At 43.4% G+C, this 23,440-nt stretch overlaps 1 protein-coding gene across 6 annotated transcripts in view; it reads left to right on the top strand.

Annotated features, from left to right (window-relative positions):
• The window catches only part of LOC137327957 (DENN domain-containing protein 5A-like), a 221,825-nt gene that overhangs the window by 127,470 nt on the left and 70,915 nt on the right, over window positions 1–23,440 (top strand). For 2 of the 6 annotated variants that reach the window (XM_067993962.1, XM_067993961.1), the window contains 5 exons: window positions 5,162–5,377; window positions 7,697–7,931; window positions 15,471–15,560; window positions 18,413–18,563; window positions 19,591–19,684. In XM_067993962.1, the coding sequence (XP_067850063.1) occupies window positions 5,162–5,377; window positions 7,697–7,931; window positions 15,471–15,560; window positions 18,413–18,563; window positions 19,591–19,684 (786 nt within the window). Of the gene's footprint in view, window positions 1–5,161; window positions 5,378–7,696; window positions 7,932–15,470; window positions 15,561–18,412; window positions 18,564–19,590; window positions 19,685–21,400; window positions 21,509–23,440 lie in introns of all 6 variants that reach the window. The other 4 variants (XM_067993964.1, XM_067993963.1, XM_067993967.1 and 1 more) reach the window with 3 other exon arrangements.

The raw sequence follows: 23,440 nt of genomic DNA, 5'->3' as shown, positions 1-23,440 counted from the left end.
TTTCAGGTGTATGTCCTGCTTCAGGTCATCTCATTACACTAGATAGAAAGAATTTGTAATTTGCAGATGACACAAAACAGTTTGTGGAAAAATCATTGCACTGTTGTGTGTAAGCGCACAGTATTTTTAAGTTGTTTTAAATAGGAGGTTTACTTATTTGTAATAAATTTAGAATTTTGCAGAAAGTGGTACATACAATGGGTTTATCACCTTCTAGTTGGAGCCCTCTTTCATCCACTTTCTCTACACTTGTATTCCAATTATTAATCCATTTTCTTTTCTCCATTGTGCTGCTAAATTGTGCACTCTCTTTCCACCTGCCTCCCTCTTCCCCCCCCCCCCCACACTCCTCCGATCCCAAACCTTGGAGATGTGGAGCTCTTTTGTACTCTTAGCCCACATGTTGGTCTGTACTGAACCTTTTGTTCCCCTTGAACTGCTTTTTGCAAAGACTGTTTTTGCACTGGTCTGTGTCTGTTTTCTATACAAACACTCACATTTTGTGTGGAATTTTACATTTGTGTTTGAAACAATTTGAGACAAAAAATAATGTGAAGTAATCTTGTGCCTATTGTTTTGATTATATGATCTTCCTGTTGCCCAAAACTCTTCTGTTTTGTTGTAAGATGAGTGGAAATTACAGGCTCCAAACACCTGATATTTAACCTTCTGAAGTTATTGTTAAAGCCGATGAATCTATTTCTCTTCTCCCTCATGATGAATTCCAAAGTTTGGTTGAACCTGATTTTAAAAAGGACATTAACAGTCAGTGGCAGCATACTGCAGTTCTACTGTGATGAACACAGCCACTTTCTATTTATCGGTACTCGGTCTTCTTTGTATCAACAGTTAGCATCAATATAGCGTGCACTTCCAGTCACAAACAAGTAGCTGAATGAAGTGTAATGGGAGAGGAGGCATTGATGATGCTGCTAATGGTCCATACCACATCCTTTTAGCATTATACTTTGTGAAGACAATTGTGTTTATTATTTAAATGTTTAATTTCCTTCCAAAATTGTGTTGCTAATGAAAACTAAAAAAAAACAGATTTACTTACAACTGATTTCAATTGATGTTTTTTAACCCAAATGTAGGAAAATAAAATAAAACTTAAATCAGATGGTTTAACATATAAATGCAAGACTCCCACCCCAAGACATCAGCGAACAGAACAGTATCACCAGGATACTGGTGGCGACTGAGGAAGATGAGAGAGTTTGGATGAAGCATGCTTTCTTGAGGAACTCTTGTTTTGGTATAAGGAGATGGGCAATTATTGGCAAATAACTGCTTTAGAGAGTTCATGAAAAGCTTTTTGACAGCAAATGAAGAAATTCTGTCTCATAATAGTAAGGTATATTTCTTGATAGAACAGAATTGCTATTAACTAGCTCCTTTCACTTTAGTCAATGCCTAAACTTTTTGTGCCCCCAAAATATTGCTGTACATTTTTTAACATACGTACAGTAGCATAGTGGTTATGTTACTGGACTAATAACCCAGAGTCATGAGTTCAAATCCTGCCATGCTATAGACAGAGCTAAGTGATTCCACAACCAACGGATCAGATCAAAGCTCTGCTGTCCTGCCACATCCAGTCGTGAATGGTGGTGGACAATTAAACAACTAACGGGAGGAGGAGGCTCCGTGAACATCCCCATCCTCAATCGTGGCGGAGTCCAGCACGTGAGTGAAAAAGACGAGGCTGAAGCGTTTGCAACCATCTTCAGCCACAAGTGCCGAATGGATGATCCATCTCTGCCTCCTCCCAATATCCCCACCATCACAGAAGCCAGTCTTCAGCCAATTCGATTCACTCCATGTGATATCAAGAAACAGCTGAGTGCACTGGATACAGCAAAGGCTATGGGCCCGGACAACATCCCGGCTGTAGTGCTAAAGACTTGTGCTCCAGAACTAGCCGCGCCTCTAGCCAAACTGTTCCAGTACAGCTACGACACTGGCATCTACCCGACAATGTGGAAAATTGCCCAGGTATGTCCTGTCCACAAAAGCAGGACAAATCCAATCCGGCCAATCACCGCCCCATCAGTCTACTCTCAATCATCAGCAAAGTGATGGATGGTGTCGTCGAAAGTGCTATCAAGCAGCACTTATTCACCAATAACCTGTTCACCGATGCTCAGTTTGGGTTCCGCCAGGACCACTCGGCTCCAGACCTCATTCCAGCCTTGTTCCAAACATGGACAAAAGAGCTGAATTCCAGAGGTGAGGTGAAAGTGACTGCCCTTGACATCAAGGCAGCATTTGACTGAGTATGGCACCAAGGAGCCCTAGTAAAATTGAAGTCACTGGGAATCGGGGGAAAACTCTCCAGTGGCTGGAGTCATACCTAGCACAAAGGAAGATGGTAATGGTTGTTGGAGGCCAATCAACTCAGCCCCAGGACATTGCTGCAGGACTTCCTCAGGGCAGTGTCCTTGGCCCAACCATCTTCAGCTGCTTTATCAATGGCCTTCCCTCCATCATATGGTCAGAAATGGGGATGTTCGCTGATGATTGCACAGTGTTCAGTTCCATTTGCAACCCCTCAGATAATGAAGCAGTCTGAGCCCGCATGCAGCAAGACCTGGATGACATCCAGGCTTGGGCTGATAAGTGGCAAGTAACATTCGCGCCAGACAAGTGCCAGGCAATGACCATCTCCAACAAGAGAGAGTCTAACCACCTTCCCTTGAAATTCAACGGCATTATCTTCGCCGAATCCCCCACCATCAACAGCCTGGGGATCACCGTTGACCAGAATCTTAATTGGACCAGCCACATAAATACTGTGTCTACAAGAGCAAGTCAGAGGCTGGGTATTCTGTAGCGAGTGACTCACCTCCTGATTCCCCAAAGCCTTTCCTCCATCTACAAGGCACAAGTCAGGAGTGTGATGGAATACTCTCCACTTGCCTGGATGAGTGCAGCTCCAACAACACTCAAGAAGCTCGACACCATCCAGGACAAAGCAGCCCGCTTGATTGGCACCCCAACCACCACCGTAAACATTCACTCCCTTCACCACCGGCGCACTGTGGCTGCAGTGTGTACCATCCACAGGATGCACTGCAGCAACTCGCCAAGGCTTCTTCAACAGCACCTCCCAAATCTGCGACCTCTACCACCTAGAAGGACAAGAGCAGCAGGCACATGGGAACAACACCACCTGCACGTTCTCCTCCAAGTCACACACCATCCCGACTTGGAAATATATCGCCGTTTGTTCATGGCTGGGTCAAAATCCTGGAACTCCCTACCTAACAGCACTGTGGGAGAACCTTCACCACACGGACTGCAGCAGTTCAAGGCGGCGGCTCACCACCACCTTTTCAGGAGCAATTAGGGATGGGCAATAAATGCTGGCCTTGCCTGCAACGCCCACATCACATGAACGAATAAAATAAAAGACCATTATTAGTGCCCTTTTTTCTCAAATTTTAGCCTATAGGTAACTTTCTAATGTCATCATCTGGATGGCAAAAGTCTACTGGGAAAGTCCCTTTTCCAAAGTTTGTTTTCCTCCATTGTCTCAGTTGGAACATGTGCTGCTTAGTGTAGAAGTAAAGTCATACAGACCACTACGACCACAGGCACGACCCCAGTGTGTGCTGCGTCAGTGGATCATGGCTGGGGCAATAGTGGGAGTGCTATAGTTGACCTTAGTGTCCTTTGGTTAGGGAGAGGAAAATTAACAGTTTCTGCTCTTTATTGCTGTTCAGTGACCCCTCTTAAAAGTGTGCGTGCATTTCTGAAGACAGAAGTCAGCTTGGCCTTGATTCCTTCCTTCCCCCTCACACAGTTGAACCAGCCACTGCTGATGAGTGAGGCACCAGAGGATGATTGGTGCCCATGAAGCTGTCTCTTGGAATAAGCTGGCCCCTTTGGGATCATGGGGGGAGGGGGGAGAAGAGAGAGACAAAGATTTTGGAGAACAAAAAAGCAGTTAGGATGTGGAATTTGGAGTCTGGACTTTCACTTTAATGGAAGTGTCTAATTCTATGAGCAAGCCATTGTTCAGATCGATTTTTGAGCCTATGAATTTTTGCTTTTAAAACTTAGCAATTTCATTTTATTTGTATGTGCCCTCTCCATTCCAAATCTTTTATCAGGGCTCAAGTTTAACTACTCGGTAATTTATCAAAAAGTTCTTGTTGTTTTCTTACAGGTACATATTTTATCCTGCCATCTAATCAATAAGAAAATTCATCACAATCAGGGGCTGTAAATTGTATTCAGTGCAGGTGTTTGGACATGAAGGGGTTGAACTCCTATTGCGCTGGAAGACTACCAGTTACCATTATGAATATGCTTTTCTTAATTCTAGCCCACTGCACTTGCTAATTGATTGCAAAGCATTAGACTCCGCGTGGCTTCTTCTGTGGTACAGATTTGCTATCATGTTAGAATTAATTCTTCGTTCTGACTATACTTCACAGGAGCTTTAATGCAACAGTCTTGGATTGAATAAAATGGATTTTTCAGCTGCTGTTATTTCATAAAATAGTCTGGATCATGTTTCATCTCATTCCTTCCCTGTTAACTTGATTTAGTCCTGTTATTGCTTATTTTACTAAGTTCAAAGTGGATAGAATACTCCTTTTTTTGTATTAGAAGGATAAACTGATCGGGTTAGATGAAGTAGGGTGGGAGAAGGCTCGTGTGGACCATAAACACCGGCACAGACCAGTTGGACTGAATGGCCTGTTTATGTGCTATGAATTCTATGTAGTTCTATGTAAAAGTCATGAGCTCTTTTTTTGGATACAAGTTATTGCTTAATGTGATCGCAACAATATGTAGATAACTTTGTTCTACATTGGTTTGGATAGTTGTGTGATGCCCTGATCACTGTTATGAAATAGACTTTGGCTAAAGGTTTAATCCAGGTTGAATGTTTGGCCTCATTGGGAGCCTTTTTTTTCCACCAGATGTAATATGGTTGTAAATCATACATAATGTTCTGAAGAATCAGAAATTCTACAGTGTGTTCTTTAAATGAACAGCAATCTTTCAGCAAATGTATAATCAGGTTCAAGAGCTCAATATCTTGAGCAGTGGGGCCGATGCAGCTTGAGGGACCCCCCCCCCCCATCCCTCACAGTGCGGTAAACTGTAGAGAACGATTGACCTGTTGCCTGCTTTGTTGTTGCAGTCCGAAGTGAGGGAGGACACTGGCAGTAACAAAGATTTAAAGGTTCATTGTTATGAGGAAGAACTGAAGATTCATCGGCTTAACATCCAGATCAGGGAAATCTTTGCCAATCGCTTTACTCAGATGTTTGCAGATTATGAGGTGTTTGTAATTCAGCCAAATCAGGACAAGGAATCCTGGTTCAGCAACCGGGAACAGATGCAGAACTTTGATAAAGTGAGTTAAACACTAAAGATACATTGTTTGCTGCTTGTTAAATATCTCTAAGTGGAGCTTGAAGGAATACATACAAGTGTGTGGTTATTGAAGATGTCTTGGTGTTGAATCTTTTTCAGATTTTCTTTATCTTCCAATTGTCCTCCTGTTTTTCCGGTCCTTTTGCCTCTTCTTCTGAAGGCGGTGTCTCATGTTGACAAATAATTCCATGGCAGGAACCTTTAAATAAGACTTGTAAAAAGATTTTTTTTTTGTATCTTTTAAGCTTTTTTTTTGTTAACGTGTACTCCCCCCACCCCACCGCCCCACCCATTTATCAACACTCAGTTGCTTTGTGCCAGCTGTTTTGACACACCCATTTTTTTAAACATCTGCAATATTACTTATGCTTTTTGGAAGAAGTGGAAGGTTGCCAACCAGGTACGACTACAGCAGTAGTACCCTCACATCTGTGTTTACAGGTAGAGGCACACCTACCTGGATTTATCAGAGGAACTCTACCTGTAAATGCTCTGAATCACCAGGAAAGCACTGACAGCTGTGCCATCTACTGCAAGAATACCTACAGCTAGCATTCACCATGGAGCGCCACTGCCAGTAGCAGTAATGGTCAGCTGTGCCTCCTTTCAAGCATGTTGCAGTCATGGAGAAGATGCCGTGGTGAGAAATTGAGCTGCCCTCCTCACTCATGCAGCAGTTCTTCACCAATCTTCAAACAGGGGGGTCTTCAGTGTCGCACGGCTCTATCCATGGCCAAAGACCTAGTTTCCTTCCCCCACATTTATTGTACCAACCACTGTGTTTTTGAGCTGTTTTTGTCACCCAAACAGCCCTTGCAAAGACTGAAATATACACAGTGCCTTTAATTTTATCCATTGTCAATTGTAAGCAGTTCTTCCCTGCCTCTCCCTGGTGCAGTATTGCCAGGCCCTCCCCAGTTAGAAGCTCTCCCACATGAGGTAAATGAAGCTGTGCCTGGAAAGTGATAACATGTCAGCATATTAATGGTAGGAGGGGCCTGGAGGGGTGCTCATTGCATGTCACCCAACTCGTGCCTGATTGGAGGCCTGAAAGGAAAATTTATTGTAAAAGGAAGAACTTGCATTTATGTAGCATATTTAACAGTCAGTGAAGTACCTTTTAAGTGTCTGTTAACCACCTTATCAGCCAAATACATTTATTATATATTAAATTCAGTACATGAAGTGCACATTTCATCAAAAACTTTCATATAATGCTCCCTTATAGTGCCTATGGTACCAGTTATACCTGTAGCTGGCACTGTGATGAGTTTTCAATGCTAAGGATGTCACAACTTGCCTGTTCCACACAGTAGGTGTTATTTTATGTAGAGGTTAAAAAAGAAACTTCACCAATTATAGAATAGCAGCCTTGGCTCAGGGGTAGCACTCCCCCCTCTGAGTCAGAAGGTTGTGGGTTCAAGCCCTACTTCAGCAACTTCACATAATCAAGGTTGACGCCTCAGTGTGGTACTGATTGAGTGCTACACTATTGGAGGTCCTGTCTTTTGGATGAGACATTAAACCAAGGCTCAATCTACCCCTTGTGATGCTTCTGTCTCCTTCCTTTCTTCACTGGCCTGTGGCGTACTCCTGCTGTTGCCACATATCGTGGCCAAGTTCCCATCCCTGCTAAGACACCTGATCTGCATCCCACTCCTCCCACTGACCTACTTTTCATTTTGGCTCTCCTCTTTCCCACCACCCCCCCCTCCCCAATTATTCCCCTGCACGCTGACCCTGCTTGACCTGAATACTGCACTTTACCTTGACTCCCTGTGTGCAACACTAAGGGAGATCGACTAGGTTATCATTAAAACTGCTGGGAAAAAGTTCCAGTTACAGCAGCTAACAGTGCCCAAAATGGTGATTTTGTTGTAGTATTCCAGGAACGAATGCTACTCACAACAATGAGGTAACCCCTTTAAGCATACAGACTGTGCATGGACATATTATAGCGTGGCAACTCCCGACAAAGTTTAGATCATCAGTATAAAAAGTCGGATAGCCGGGGGGTGAAGGATAGAATACTAGAGCCTGGTCTTCAGTTGCTTCCAAGCCTTTATTCAGAGATCCCCCTTATATATCGGCCACCCCCCAGATAAGCGCTCTCCTATAAATGGATACAAGAGAGTCTGCAATTGATACCCACCACCTGAATACAATTATCACTAATTGATATAAATCACATGGATACAATTAATAATCAGGCCGTCATCACTTGAAGGATAAACATTTTCTTTCATCCCTAATTGGCTGTACGTTGTTGAATCGTTCTTGGTGTATTCTTTTTCCACAGGCCTCTTTCCTTTCAGACCAGCCTGAGCCTTACCTGCCATTCCTGTCCAGATTCCTTGAAACGCAAATGTTTGCTTCGTTCATTGACAATAAGATAATGTGCCATGATGAAGATGACAAAGACCAAATCTTAAGAGTATTTGACACCCGAGTTGACAAAATCCGAACTTTGAATGTTAGAACGCCAACGCTCCGTACGTCAATGTATCAGAAGTGTACTACCATAGCTGCAGCAGGTAAGGGTGCCATGAGATGTCCAATCTTTGAACTATATTCTACTTAATTTTTATTTTTCAGTTGGCCTTTGTCAGTTTCGATTTCACTTAAACACAAGAGTATCTGGATCAAAAAGACATTTGTGTGTAAGCATGTCTGCATATGATCAGTTCTCAGATGGAACATGATCATAGAATCATAGAAAGGTTACAGCATGGAAGGGGGCCATTCGGCCCATCGAGTCTGTGCCGGCTCTATGCAAGAGCAATCCACCTCGTCCCACTCCCCCGCCCTATCCCCGTAGCCCTGCAAATTTTTTTCCATGTAAGGACTTACCCAGTTCCCTTTTGAAGGCCATGATTGAGTCTGCCTCCACTACCCCCTTGGGCAGTGCATTCCAGATCCTAACCGCTCGCTGTGTAAAAAGGTTTTTCCTCCTGTCACCTTTGGTTCTTTTGCCAATCACCTTAAATCTATATCCTCTGGTTCTTGACCCTTCTGCCAATGGGAACAGTTTCTCTCTATCTACTCTGTCTAGACCCTTCATGATTTTGAATACCTCCGTCAAATCTCCTTGCAACCTTTTCTGTTCCAAAGAGAACAACCCCAACTTCTCCACTCTATCCATGTAACTAAAGTCCCTCATCCCTGGAATCATTCTAGTAAATCTCTTCTGCACCCTCTCCAAGGCCTTCACATCTTTCCTAAAGTGCGGTGCCCAGAACTGGACACAATACTCCAGTTGTGGCCAAACCAGTGTTTTATAAAGGTTCATCATGATTTCCATACTTTTGTACTCTATGCCTCTATTTATAAAGCCCAGGATCCCATATGCTTTTTTAACTGCTTTCTCAACCTGCCCTGCCACCTTTAACGATTTGTGCACATATATCCCCAGATCCCTCTGTTCCTGTATCTCTTTTACAATTGTGCCCTCTAGTTTATATTGCCTCTCCTCGTTCTTCCTACCGAAATGTGTCACTCCATATTTTTCTGCATTAAATTTCATCTGCCACGCATCCATGCCACCAGCCTGTCTATATCCTCTTGAAGTCTATCACTTTCCTCCTCACTGTTTACTACCCTTCCAAGTTTTGTGTCATCTGCAAATTTTGAAATTGTGCCCTGTACACCCAAGTCCAAGTCATTAATATATATCAAGAAAAGCAGTGGTCCCAGCACTGACCCCTGGGGAACACCACTGTATACCTCCCCTCCAGTCCGAAAAACAACCGTTCACCACTACTCCTGTCACTTAGCCAGTTCTGTATCCATGTTGCAACTGCCCCTTTTATTCCATGGGCCGCAATCTTGATGTTAAGCCTACCATGCGACACTTTATCAAATGCATTTTGAAAGTCCATATACACCACATCAACTGCATTGCCCTCATTTACCCTTTCTGTTACCTCATCAAAAAACTCTATCAGGTTAGTTAAACACCATTTGTCTTTAACAAATCCGTGCTGGCTTTCCCTAATCAATTCACACTCGTCCAAGTGACTGTTAATTCTGTCCCGGATTATCGTTTCTAAAAGTTTCCCCATCACTGAGGTTAAACTGACTGGCCTGTAGTTGCTGGGTTATCCTTACACCCTTTTTTGAACAAGAGTGTAACATTTGCAATTCTCTAGTCCTCTGGCACCACCCCTGTATGTTTGGAAGATTATGGCCAGTACCTCTGCAATTTCCACCCTTACTTCCCTCAGCGACCTAGGATGCATCCCATCCAGACCGGGTGACTTATCTACTTTAAGTACAGCTAGCCTTTCTAGTACCTCTTCTTTATCAATTTTTAGCCCATCCAGTATCTCAACTATATCTTCCTTTACTGAGACTCTGGCAGCATCTTCCTTTAGAAAAGGCAGATGCAGAGTACTCATTTGTTACCTCGGCCATCCCCTCTGCCTTCATGAGTCAATCTCCTTTATGGTCGCTGATCGGCCCCACCCCTCCTCTTACTACCCGTTTATTGTCTACATGCCTGTAGAAGACTTTTGGATTCCTTTTTATGTTGGCCATCAGTCTATTCTCATACTCTCTCTTTGCCCCTCTTATTTCCTTTTTCACTTCCCCTCCGAACTTTCTATATTCTGCCTGATTCTCACTTGTTATCATGTCTCTGATGTAGGATATGTTGTCGAAAGCAGAGAAAACAGACATCCATCTTCTTTAGCTCTACATGCACTTACTGTGAGGTGAGCACAGATAAATCCATATCTACCCAAAGATAAATTCCACTATGGAAAGGTACTGAGTGGAGGCAAACACTCATAGAAACATATAAGATTCTGAGGGGGCTTGACAGGGTAGATGCTGAGAGGTTGTTTCCCCTGGCTGGAGAGTCGAGAACTAGGGGGGCATAGTCCCAGGATAAGGGGTGAGCCATTTAAGACTGAGATGAGGAGGAATTTCTTCACTGAGGGTTGTGAATCTTTGGAATTCTCTACCGCAGAGGGCTGTGGATGCTCAGTCAGTGAGTATATTCAAGGCGGAGATAGACAGATTTTTGGACTCTAGGGGAATCATGGGATATGGGGATCGGCGGGAAAGTGGAGTTGAGGTCAAAGATCAGCCAAAATTTTTGAATGGTGGAGCAGGCTCGAGGGGCCTTGTGACCTACTCCTGCTCCTATTTATGTTGCTATATTTTTTTAAAATATTACTTTTTTTTCCCTTCAAATTTTCTGCTTGGTAAGCTGAGGGATGTTGGTCCAGAGGAATGGAGCACTATCCATTTTCTGCACCACTGTTTGCCTCAAGCACACTCAGGTCACATGTCATGGTTATATGCACAATAAACCTCCTACTCTGCTCCAACAATATGGGGGGAATTTTAACCTCTAAGAACAGTTGAGTTGGGGGCGGGTGGGAAGTTAAAATAAATGATTTTTGCAGCGCGACCGCAACCCAGCTCCAATGCGGCCACTTCTGGGTTTAATGGAGGCGCGTTCGGCTGCGTGTGATTAACCTGCTTGCCGGAGGCTGGTTGCTAAATAGTGCGGGGCGGGTACTTATCGGAGCAATTTACCTGATTATGAGATGTAAATTAGGTGATTTTTAAATTGATTTTAACAGACCTTCGAATTTAACGTCTCCAGCGCGGGTTTCCCCGGGCTTGTGAAACGGAGGCGAGATTGAGCCGCAGTTCATGGGGCTCTTTGAAGTTCTGACTGCCTGATGTCAATAAAAGCTCGGTGATTACAGCTGGTGTCTCAGTTCCCTCTGGTAAACGTTTGGCAGAAAGTTCTTGTGTTCATACAGCTTTTTCAGAACTTTGGAAGCTTTCAAACAGACAAGATCAGGATGGGGGAGGGGGGGGGCAGATGTATTCGTAAGGACACCAAAAGAGGAAGACAATCACCATCCATGACAGTGACCTCGTGGGATCGTGGTGGGATCTGCAGGTGCACAAGAGAGAGGTGCACAACATAGATCTGGAGAATAGCAGAGTGGAGAGCAGCAGAGGGGCTGAGGTCGCAGGAGGCACTACCCACATGGGAGGGTCTCATTTCCCATGTCAGCTATCATTTGGCATTCCTGAGCATGGGAGCGCTTTGAGTGGAATTCCCACTTCCATGTCCCCTTTCGCCATCATCCCTCTCCTGGGCCAGCGCCACATCACTCCCACCATTCTGTTAGAGAGCAGCTTGGTGCATATCATTGACGCGTTGTAAGGCCATGGATAAGGTATCTGTCATCCTGTTTAAGGCGGCAGACATCTACTGCACGGCCGTGGTCACGGCCTGCATAGATTCATTTGACCATCATGTATTGACATTCTTCATGAAGCAAATGAAAGGCCAACTTCACACTTGGGACGCAATAATGAGTAAGATGTGGAAGTGGTGCTAATCAATAATATATATGCCGATATTAAAAAAGGAAACTTCACAACATAACACTTTTTCAAACGCCCATGTGCATACCCTTGGTGAATTACAATTGCTTGAACTACGCTTGCTACCGCTTCTACGTGGTGCATCCCCTGTGGCTTCAGCAGAGGTAGAGGCAGCCTGCTCAGATCCCTGCCCTGAATGTTGAGATGCTTTTGGCCTATGACCTCTGAGTTTTGGAGCTTGTGAAGGCCTCACCAGAGACTGCTCCAGCTGGACCCGTGCAGGAGCAGACTCTGCCATCAGGAGAAGAGGCAGCATGTCGGGTACTGGTTGGGGGGGGGAGGTGGGGAGGGGGGCAACGGGTGAGTCGTGGGAGCGCTCTGAGTGGAGTTCCCACTTCCATCATCCCTCTCCTGGACCAACGCCATATCACTCCTACCACTCTGCTGGAGAGCAGCTTGTTGAAGATTAGGGACACATTGTAAGGCCACAGATAAGGATCTGTCATTCTGTTTAAGGCGGCAGACATCTCCTGCATGGCCGTGGTTATGGCCTAGATAGACTTACTTGAGAGCTGTGCTTGAAGCTCCACAGAGGCAACCACTCTCTCCATGGCAGACATTCTTGCAATTACCTGGGACGCCACCATCATCTGTGCTATTGTGGCACATTTGCCAAAACCTCGTAAAGTTGCAGCAGTACCTCAATCATTCTCATTCTCAACGATGGGCCCTGAGGTTCAGCATTTGTGTCCAGCTGAGCAAAGCTGGGAGAGGAGTGCACCCTCCGACGCAGTCTCTCCACAGCTGCCCCTGCCCCTGCCACCAGTGTCTGCTCGTGCTCACTTATGAATTGTCAATCACCAGGTGAAAACACAACTAACTACAACAGGACCCACCAAAATGCAAGTATTTGTGCTGGTACATGCCTGTATGTCCTGCGATAGTGCACCCTCAGAAGGAATGAGGTCCTCCGAGGAATCGTTGTCATGCGTCTCCAGAGAATCTTGTATGTGTGAAGGCCCTGGAAGGCAAAGGAAAGCGACATGAATGAGTCCTGGCAAAATAACAATCTTGTCAATCTCCATACTCGGGCTTCATAGCTCAGTCGTTGATGAAATAAAATGATCACGTGTGAAAGATGTTTTATATTCTGTCACCAGGCATCTGCGAGTTCCCAGTCTCTCCATCTCGATTGAGAGGGACGCAGGTGTGCCCCTTATCTCCATCGCGTCCTCCTCTGCATCTGTCAGCTGCACTATTTGTGGCGGGCCACCTCCAGTCCTCTCCATCTCCCTTGCGTTTTGCGCTTTCTTCTCTTACAAGAGGCGAAAGGACAGACTTGTGAGTGACTGATGAATCACATATTCACTCGATGGAGGCAGTGCATTGGGTGAGGGTGACTATCAGACAGATGCATCACATTGCATGAGGATTGGGGTGAGTGGCAGTAGTGGATGGATACATGGGGAGGTGAGGAAGTGCATAGAAAGTGAAGGATGGGTGCTGCTGAAACTTAAGTGTGTGTGAGGAGTGATGTGATGCTTGGCAAGACAGAGTGAGAGGGGGAGTGTTGTACACCATAGGATGTAGATCAATCAGCAACTGTACTCACTTTTCCAGACTTGGTTAGGTCATTAAAGCACTTCCTGCACTGCATCCATGAACAGGCCACAATGCTCCTGCTGCTTGTCTCCTCAGCCACCTCCAGCCACGCTGCCTTGGTAACAGAAGCAGGTTTCTTCCACCCATTGCTGTGGAAAATGATGTCCCTCCTGTTCCTCATTATACCCAGCAGTATTTCAAGGGTAGCATCAGTGAATCTGGATGCTGGCCCTACTCTTTATGAATCCATGCTTAAATTCGTTCTGGCTCCTCCAAATTCCATTTTTGCATTGGCCCTTTAAATAGTGGACTTCAGATCGCGTCATGCGGGTGCGCATCACGTCTGCTGCTCAGCTTGGAGACGCGAAACTGGAAGAAAAAAATCAAGTTGAGATCGCAGAATCCGACCCGCTAACTTTACTTCCGGGTTTTGTGTCCGCAAATCTCTCTCTTTTCCGCCACCCCCCCCAACCCGGGCTTTTTTCCCGGCTGCGAGTAAATATAAGGGCTTATATCTCAGAAGTGTAACAATGTAAATGTTCTCGCTTCCCACGTCAGCCATCATTTGGCATTTCTGAGCAAGACTGACAGTGTTGAACTAGCGGTGGGCCCCACCAACTTACCTGGGCAACAAATACAGCCTTACCATCGGTGCTCACATACTGACAACAAATGTTTTTTAAAAATTGCCCAATTGTCATTTCACATCGGACCTTTGAGAAAAACATTCATTATGGACAGAGAAAACTTTTTGACGAACGCCAGGCAGATACTTTTGTAGTCGCACTTGCACTTCAGCAAAAGTTAGCATTGGTGGTAACCTTTTGAAGCAGAATTGTTAAAAGGCCTCTCTTTGTGTTGCAAAATGAGCAAACTACTTAATTGCTGGCAACATTTGACCTAGAAAAACTGTTTTAGAACATCTCTCTGGTGGGTTTTGAGTGAAGTATTTAATTTTTTTTCATTTAAATGACTTAGTCTTTTTTATACTTGTATTTTGTTCCATTGGCAGTATGGTAGCTCCAATTGGAGCTTACAATGCATTGTGCTGTGATGTGTGGGACACAAGTTTTGTATTTAGACTCTTCAGATATGGCAAATTTACAATCTTGGCCTTGTGAAAGGAAGTACACAGCAGAGTCTAATCTTTACGCAATAGGGAGAGGGAAGAATTCATCCACTATTGCTTACTGCTGCTGGCCAAGTTAAGACTGGAATTTGTAGGGACCCAGGAGCAGGGCACATGATCATCCCTTCAATCAGACTGATATAGCAAGGGATAACACAGCAGAAACCAAAATAAGGGGGTTTAAATATATTTAAAATGTTCAAAATAATAATTATTTAAAAATTACTTGTCTAAACGCAAAGTTTACAAGCTTAACAGAAGCTTGAGTCATGGTACTCATCAACAATATTTAACTGTATTCTCAAGTCTCTTCCATATTGATAGGTTAAAGTTAGTGCTCATATCAGTCCTTTTACCAAATCACTATATATTTAATTATATAAATTTAAGCATCCATGAGGACGTACTGACGCAGGGGAACTCGAAGATGCAGATTTGTCAACTAATGTAAATATCTTTGTTTTGGGTTCAAGGGTCCAGTGTTGAAAACTTTGTGGACCTTAAATCAAGGCTGAGTACGATCCTAAACATGTAAACAAATTAATTAGACGCCAGGAATTATAACAGTTACAACAAAACAAGTTTGTCTTTAAATGAATTGCTGTTTTATTGGGTAATCAGAGTGTTGGCTGATGAAAAGGCTTGAACTGCCATTGATTTCTAATCAAATACTGTTGTTTTTAACCTGGTGTACAGCTATGAAGAATGAGAAAAAGTGTGTGTTGCAGCCAGTGAACTGAAGGCATGGATTTATTTAACTGATTATTTTTTTTCATGTAATCCTCATGCCAATTGTATTATGAATTGAACAGGGTGAACTCTAGACCTTCATTAGGTCACATTTTTCTTCCCCTCGTCCTCTTTCCCCACACCCTTCACAGTCAGGCTAACTGTTCAATTGAAGTAAATTATGTAGAAATTATTCACCTTGCTATTTGGACGATCAAGCTGATGGCGTTTTAATCCTTTATTTGTTTGCCATTTGCAGATGCACTATTTAAAAAGAGGTTTGAAAATATTGACATAATAGCACCAGTACCTCACGTTGTTGGAATGGAAAACTGCAAAGCTCATCTTAGTAAATACAGTCATTTCTTTTGCATTAGGGTGTGGTGGTACTAAAGCTCCATTTTATCTATCCAGCTTTTCTACTTTTTAAATGATCATGGATTTGTTGAAATTGTACAAACAATAGAGTGCTGTATTCTGGCTCCTCAGACTCCATTTACATTATCAGTTTGAATTCAAATTTAAAGAAGGATTTAGGGCAGATGTTAAATAGTTTAAAAATTCTGCTATAGTTTAAATTTGGATTGACAAACGTTGGTCAAGAGCTGGGGGTGGTGGGGTGGAGAGGTGATTTCAGCACAGTTTTGAGTGGCTTGTGCTAACGGAGGAAACAAAAATAGTTTGTTTTGCAGTGAATGCAGCAGACGTGAGCTGCAAAAGCATTCACAAGTTTGTGTTATAGGCGTTTCATGATGTCACAGTGCTGTACCTGTACTCGAATGTAGTACAGGATGTGAGTCAGTTCATTGTTAGTTCAACTTGACATCACCACCAGTCTGCAGAGAAATAATCTTAAAAATCGATTCTGGTTGTCCTGAAAAAATTTGATTGTGTGAATGGGGACTGAGTAGCCATGATGCGCTTGACTTTTTCGATAATTGAGCAGTGTTTATTTTATTGGACTATTTAAGCTGCATTTTCCAACCTAGCTCAGCTTCAATCTAAACTGTATCGATCAATTTACGCAAAGTTCTCCGTAATTCCTAAAATGCCATGTCACAGTAGGTCTGTTTGTGTGAAAAATGACAAGCGGGCCTGTGGCACTCTCAGAGGGAGGGTAAATCTGTGGTTTCCTAAGAGCCTCCAAATGGCTGAATCAAAAGTAGCAAAAGTCTGGGAACAGTTTGCTTTTTTTATTGTATATTTGGAAGTACCATGCAAAATTTGGCAACAAGAAGAATTAATTGGGGGCAGGTGGTTGGAATGTGGTGACAAGTGCTCCAAACTAAATTTGTCTATTAAAATTATAAAATTGTTTAATGAATAATATATATATATATACATAAATAAATAAATAAATAAATAAATATACATACAAGATGGTGGTGTAGGCTTATCTTCAAATTGGGTGCTATTAAATTGCAGCCTGCATGGACCTAAAAATGAAAACTGCACATTTTGGAGATGGGTGATTAAACAAAGCTTTGCACCAAACATCGGTCCTTCAATTCTTTCTTATTGATTGGATTTCCTGTGCTCATCTACTGTTCATTTTCTTTTGTGCCTTGGGCAAACTGATATCTCTCCCCCTCCCCCTATCCCCTTCAGTTTTCTTCCCTTATCCCTCCTTTCCTGAGATGCTGATCATTCGTCTGATGCTCTCTGATCCTGTCCCCAGGTGACCATTTTCCTGCTGTCTGGCTGTGGAGGCCCTCACTGTTGAACCCAGTTACCTGCCCTCACCTGATGTCCATATATCTGCATTTTCCAGCAACGGTCACTGGATAGAAATAAAGAATTTGCAATTATATGATGTCTTATCACATTTCAGAATTGCCATTTGAAGTGCAGCCAAACGCAACAACCGTTTTGTGCACAGCTGAATCCTACAAACAGCAATGAGATTAATTCATTTAATTCTGGTGGCAATGTTTGAGAGAAGAACATTGGCCAAAGCACCAGAAGAACTTCCTGCTCTTTAAAAAGTGCAAAGGATCTTTTAACATCCACCTAAACCACTGGAAGCAGTTTCAAGCCTCATCTAAATGATAGCATTTCTGACAAGGCAGCAGTTCCTCAGTACTGAACTCAAAGGGGCAATTTTAACCTAATTCGCCTGTCAGGAAACTGACTGGACCGGGTGCAACACTGGTTTTACACCCCATCTGATTTTACTCCACATTGAAAGTAATATTGTGCAGGGTGTAAATCCGGTGTTCCACCCGATCCTGTGGGCTACCCACCCAGCAAGTTGGGTTAAAATTACCCCCTCTGGTGTCAGCCTAATTTATGTGCTGGAGTGGGGCTTGAACTCACAAATGTCTGACTCAGGTGCAAGATTGCTACCAGCTGAGCCAAACTGACACGTGAGGCTCAGGTGTTGTAATCTTGGCTGGTTCTTCCCCCCCCCCCCCCCCCCCATCTCCTCTCTCTTCCCCCTCTTTTCCTCCTTTCCTTCCCTCTTCTATTCATCCCCCTCCTCCTCTCTTGCCACCTTACTCCTCACACTGCCTTCCCTCTTCCTTTCCTCTCACCTTCTTTCCTCCTTCCTTTGCTTTTCCTATTACTTGCTCCGCCTCTCAATCCATCCCTTTGCTTCCCGTGGCACTAGGATCAAATGTAGCATCCCCACTGCTGTACTGCGACTAAGATCAAATAATCCTCATACCAAGATTGAATCTGTGATCATCCTAGTCTCTATGAATCAGTACCTCATCAGGCAGTACATTTACCCACTGAGGAGCCTCAAATTTTTCAAAAACATTTTCCATAGGAAACGACTTTGGGGCATTAACGTTCCAGCTTTGCCTGTTGTAACACTTCTTGAAGGGGTGTCATATAAAAAGGTCTTAAGGAAATAATACACAAGTGACACAATTCTGGAATTCACTTCAGCTCTGCATGGATAATCTGCTCTTAATAATTTGCTTTGCTGTATCGAAATTGCAAAAAAATTATTGTGCTGAATTTTGAACTAATAAAATCTGGTGAGAATATGATTGCATGGTATTTGTGTTGGGACTTTACATATAGTTGCATCGCTTGTGCTATGATTCAGTAAAATCCTGCAGGCCTTTGAAGGGGTTAATTTTCTGCTCTTGCCCACTGGGCACAAAAAAGTGTTTTTCAAATTTTTTTTTGTGCTAGCATAATAATTCATTTACGTTGTCCTCAATCATCAAAATGACTCGTGTTCTACAGAAAAGGCAATTGAGCTGAGACTTGCAAAAATTGACCACACTGCAGTACACCCTCACCTGCTGGATATGAAGATTGGTCAGGGAAAGTATGAATCTGGATTCTTTCCCAAACTGCAGTCAGACGTGCTTTCCTCTTCACCAGCCAGTAACAAGTAAGTAACTCTGGTGTCTCCCAGTGTACACAGGCTGCTCAGTTATATTGTTATACTGTTTTATTTACAGTGCACCCCTCCTCTGATCCAGTTCAATTTGACAGGAAAAATTGTCTTGCAGGAACACCAACATAAGATCCTAAAGTGATCGGAGTGTTCATTTGAAAGATATACCATTTTGTCTATTGTCCGTTGATCCATCTATCCAGTTTTGTGCTTCACCATTTCTACGTCACATCTGATGTCCAAAATATGCACCACCCTTGCACTTGATTCACTCAGATTCTATCTTCATAAAACAACATTTGCAACTGAACAGATAGGCAACATATCAATCGAATATGGGAAAGACAGGTAGATATACATCCAATGGAAAAATACTAAGGATGTCTGAAAACAACCAATCCTGAACGACCAGCCAGCAAAACCCACTGTGAACAGATAAACTAAATGTGTGGAAGGATGAGTTAGGTGGGCCTACCTGATCTGTACTGATCTTTATGGTCAAAGGAAAAGAAAAGACAAATCAATTAAATCACTTACGTATTTTACGTAACGTTTTTTCGCCGCCATTTTGGTATGTCTGCTGGCCAATTAACATATACAATTTATAGCAAAGCGAAACAAGTAAAAATATAAATAATTTGCAAAAAAATAAAAGTTCAGTTTATCCAGAAATCTGCCCACTCTGACAGGAAATGTGTTTGTTAAATTTATCAGGTGTCTGGGGCTTGGCTTTGGCTCTGAGGCCACTGGCAGGTCCACTTCATGCTTTCCAGTAACCCTGATGTGGCCTTGAGGTATGCCACAGGATGTTTGCTATTTATGTTTCAAAGTAAAAACCAGTGCCCACCTTCCCAGAGTCTATGGGCAGTCATCCTGTAAAGTGACCTAAGTATATGTGCACCTGAACTGTGAATGTTATTGAATTATTAGACTGTGGGGGGTGGGTATGGTAGTAACCAGCAAAGTAAATGTGTGATTGTGTATGTTGTTGCACTGTTAAAATGTGTTTAATCTCATTAAGGTGGGTGAAGCGGAGTGCCCCAGCCCAGTGGAGACGAAAGGATAGACAAAAGCAGCACACAGAGCACCTGCACCTGGACAATGATCAGAGAGAGGTTAGTAATTTCATATGCAGTCCTTAGATTTTCTAACAATATCTGGCCATTTAAAAAAAACCAAATTAATACTTCAGACTGTTTGCTATCGTGTAGTGTATACCTGCTGCTCTAATCAACAAAGGAGGTTGATTGTTGAGCTTCTGATTGCTTGTGGTTTTTGCAGCAGTATTAAATGATAGGGCATAAAACAAACCTGAATAGTCACTCCTTGCATAGACTCTGAGGGATTCGATTTGCACCATATGCTATTTTTAGTACACTGGTTAATGTACTTGCAAGGAATTTCTCCCTTGCCCCCCTCTCATGTTGGCAGTATTCCAAGTAAATTTATGCATTCCTTTACTTTGAGCACAAAGGGACATGATCCTCACATTGAAGGGTCTTGCAAGACATTTACAGCATAATAATATTGAGTGTGCAATTGTATGTTAATTCAGTCATGTCCAAACTAACTTAAAAATGTACAGTAGACCATTAGATTAGTGAAAAATTCAGAGAACTGTGTATGCTGGAGAATTCTACGTTAAACAATATTAATTCAGCACAGAAACAGATTTACAACATGGTAAAATAATACAGGGCACGCTGGGAGGCACTATCAATTTGTGCAAGTGGCATTCCATTCTACTCTTAGCCGCAGAGCCGTCTTGGAAACAACAGAGCTGTGCATTTTGAGGAAAAAAGATTATAGGTTTAAAAAGCTTACCATGAGTTAGTTTCCCAATTAAGGGGCATCATCTTCACTCCAGACCGAGGTGTAGGTACGGAAACATGACGCACCTTTTCCTATCCTCTGGGGCTGGTGGGTTGTTGGGACCGAGGCTGGATATCATGGTTCAACACCTTGCCTTTGAAAAGTAGTCAAGATGGTGGCTCCTATTGGGAGACCGCCAGCACGTGATGATGAATTTAAAAAATATTTACATCTAAATATTTATTTCTTAAAAAAATGTTACAGTGCAGGAAGATCCCAAGTTTGATTACCAGCTGAGTTAGCTGATTTCTATCAGACAGTGGTGGTTTTGGGGAGGGGGGAAGACAGTTGGCCTCAGTGGCTCTGACTCTATGGGAGGGAAAATTCTGCCAGAGTTCCCGTTTGTGATTGCTGTCCAGCAATAGCTAGTGGAAGAGCACAGGTGTGATTGTTGAGGGAGGACAGGATTAAACTCCAGTGTGATGCTCCTTGGTTACTTTGCCAACACTCACTGTAGAGACACGCACATGAATAATGGCCATTTTGGTAAGTGCTGTCAGGCACCCAGCATCTTTGGAACCATGCTCCCTGAAAGGTGTCAATAGTCAAAAATGGAAGGAAGAAAAGGGAATTAGTGAGATAACAAGATGAGAAATGCGCATGGGACAACCTTTTTTTTGGGCTTTATTGTGTCACATGGCGATATAAGAACACCTCTTAGAGTGCAGTAATGGGAAAGTCCTCCATATTTAAAAATCTTATTATCCTAAATAGCAGCCAGTGTATTGTTTTTATTTGAAGAATCCTTTTTCTGATTTCAGTTCCACTTTTTCTTATTATACAACTTTTTCTGTTTTTGTTCCTTTCTATGATGACTTACTTTCATGTTCTATTTCTGTCTATCTGTTTGTCTGTATAAGGTCGAATATTGGTCTGTATTGCTTTATTTATTATTTTCTTTTTGTTACTCTGGTTGTCTGTTTGTCTGTGTCTCACTCGCACGATTCCTGTCTCGTCAGTATGTGGATTGTCTGTCGCCTGAACTGGAGATCGTATTGTATTTCAACTTGGACAGGCATAACCAGACTGCTAGGACCTCTCTAAAATCTGTGTCTGAGTTTTATCTGGTACGTTGCAGGGGCTCACCTGCTCCTCAATCAAGTAGCACCTTTGTGTGTGTTCCTGGTCACTGCATACATCCTTTGCATCCTTCAAAACTCTGGCAAACCCATCAACTGTAATGTTCACTGAGTTGACCTCAATGGCTGTTTGTATGTTGCACTTTTACCTTGTACATAAGCCTTTGGAAGAGTTGCAGAAGAACTACCGCTGTGTGCTATTCTCCAGCGTTTATATTGCCATTTGCTTCTGCTCTTATGTAGGTCATTAGAAGATGACTTGCACAGAGGTTGATGGAGATGCACTGTTGCTCGTGTAAAAAATGTTTTATATTGGACTCCGTGAGCCTCCAAATATTGCTGTTGGCTTGGGAGTTGATGCTGAGCTCCTTCCATGTTACAAAATGCTTGTTAGTATGTGGCACAGCGGGGCAAGCTTGATGGACCAGTTGGTCTTTTCCTCCCCATCATTTTTGTATATAAGCACTAAACTGGGTGCATTTAGTGGGGCAAAGGAGGATGCAAGGCATGGATGGCAGATTCTAAAACCTCGTGGGGAAAAAATAGGGAACATGGCATACACATGGGATTAGGACTACAGCTCATGTGGAGCATAAACACCAACACGGACTGGTTGGGTCAAACGGCCTGTTTCTGTGGTGTAATTTCTCGGAATTCTATGAAGTTCAGTGTTGAGGATGTGTCGACAATGAGAGTACTGTATGTGCAGTCAACAGAATTCTGGTGAGGTAAAAGAGCCTCAAGGTGAGAAATAATGGTGCTGAGAAATGGAACTTTTCTCCATGTGACAACTCACGTGGTTGTTCATGGCAACGATTGTTTCCTTGCAGTGGTCCAGTTTACATTGCCTGTTTAACATAACAAATCTATGAAATAAGTAAACCCAATCTTCGTCTTTTACTGAACAGAATCCAATTTTTTTTCATATTTCAAAATGTACTTTATTCATAAAATTTGTAAGGGTACATACAATGCAATTCAAGTCATGCTTCAAACAATACACTACAGGTCATACAATTTGCAATGGTACATACAGTACAATTCGACGGTCCCGGTACAATCAATACAGTTACGCACCATACCTTGTACACACAGTTAATGGTGTACAACACAAGGTGGGGTGGCCTTTCCCCATTGAGCCTTTGCGTAGATCGCACCTTTCCTCTGTGTGTCCCAAAGCACGTACTCCTGCACCTTGGAGTGTGGCAGTCGGCAACACTCAGTCGTGGACAGCTCCTTCAGCTGGAAGACCAGCAGGTTTCGAGCGGACCGAATGGCCTCCTTCACTGAGTTGATGGTCTTCCAGCCACAGGTGATATCTGTTTTGGTGTGCGTCCTGGGGAACAGTCTGTAGAGCCCAGCATCCTGTGTTACCCAACTGTTTGGGATGAACCTGGAAAGATACCAACGCAGCTCTCTCCACACCCTTTGCGTAAAGGGGCAGCCCATCAGGAGGTGGACGACGGTCTCCTCCCCGCCACAGCCTCGAGGGCAGCTCGCGGTGGCGCTGAGGTTCCGTGCGTGTTAGAAGGACCGCACTGGGGGGGCCTTTCTGACCACCATCCAGGCTACATCTTGGTGCCTGTTGGTCAGTTCGGGCAACGAGAGGTTCTGTCAAATGGCATCGACCGTCTGGTCGGGAAGAAACCGATTGAGTCCACCCTGTCAGTTCCTTGCAGGACTCTGAGAACGTTTCGTGACGACCACTGTCTGATGGTCTTGTGGTCGAAGGGGTTCCTCCTCAGAATCCAAGCCCGGGTGTCCGAGTTGAAAGGGCAGAATCCTGAAAACAGTGTGCCTCTAGTTTCTAGGGGAGATGTGGAGCAGTCCTCTGCTGAGATAAAATTGAAAAAGTGCATGTGCCTGTTTAATTTCAGAGAGGTTCTTTCACTTGCATGTTTTTTTCCCTGGCAAATAAAT

The sequence above is a fragment of the Heptranchias perlo genome, chromosome 12 (genome assembly GCF_035084215.1).
Source record: "Heptranchias perlo isolate sHepPer1 chromosome 12, sHepPer1.hap1, whole genome shotgun sequence".
NCBI classification, from domain to species: domain Eukaryota; kingdom Metazoa; phylum Chordata; class Chondrichthyes; order Hexanchiformes; family Hexanchidae; genus Heptranchias; species Heptranchias perlo.
This window is presented reverse-complemented; position numbering and strand designations above follow the sequence as displayed.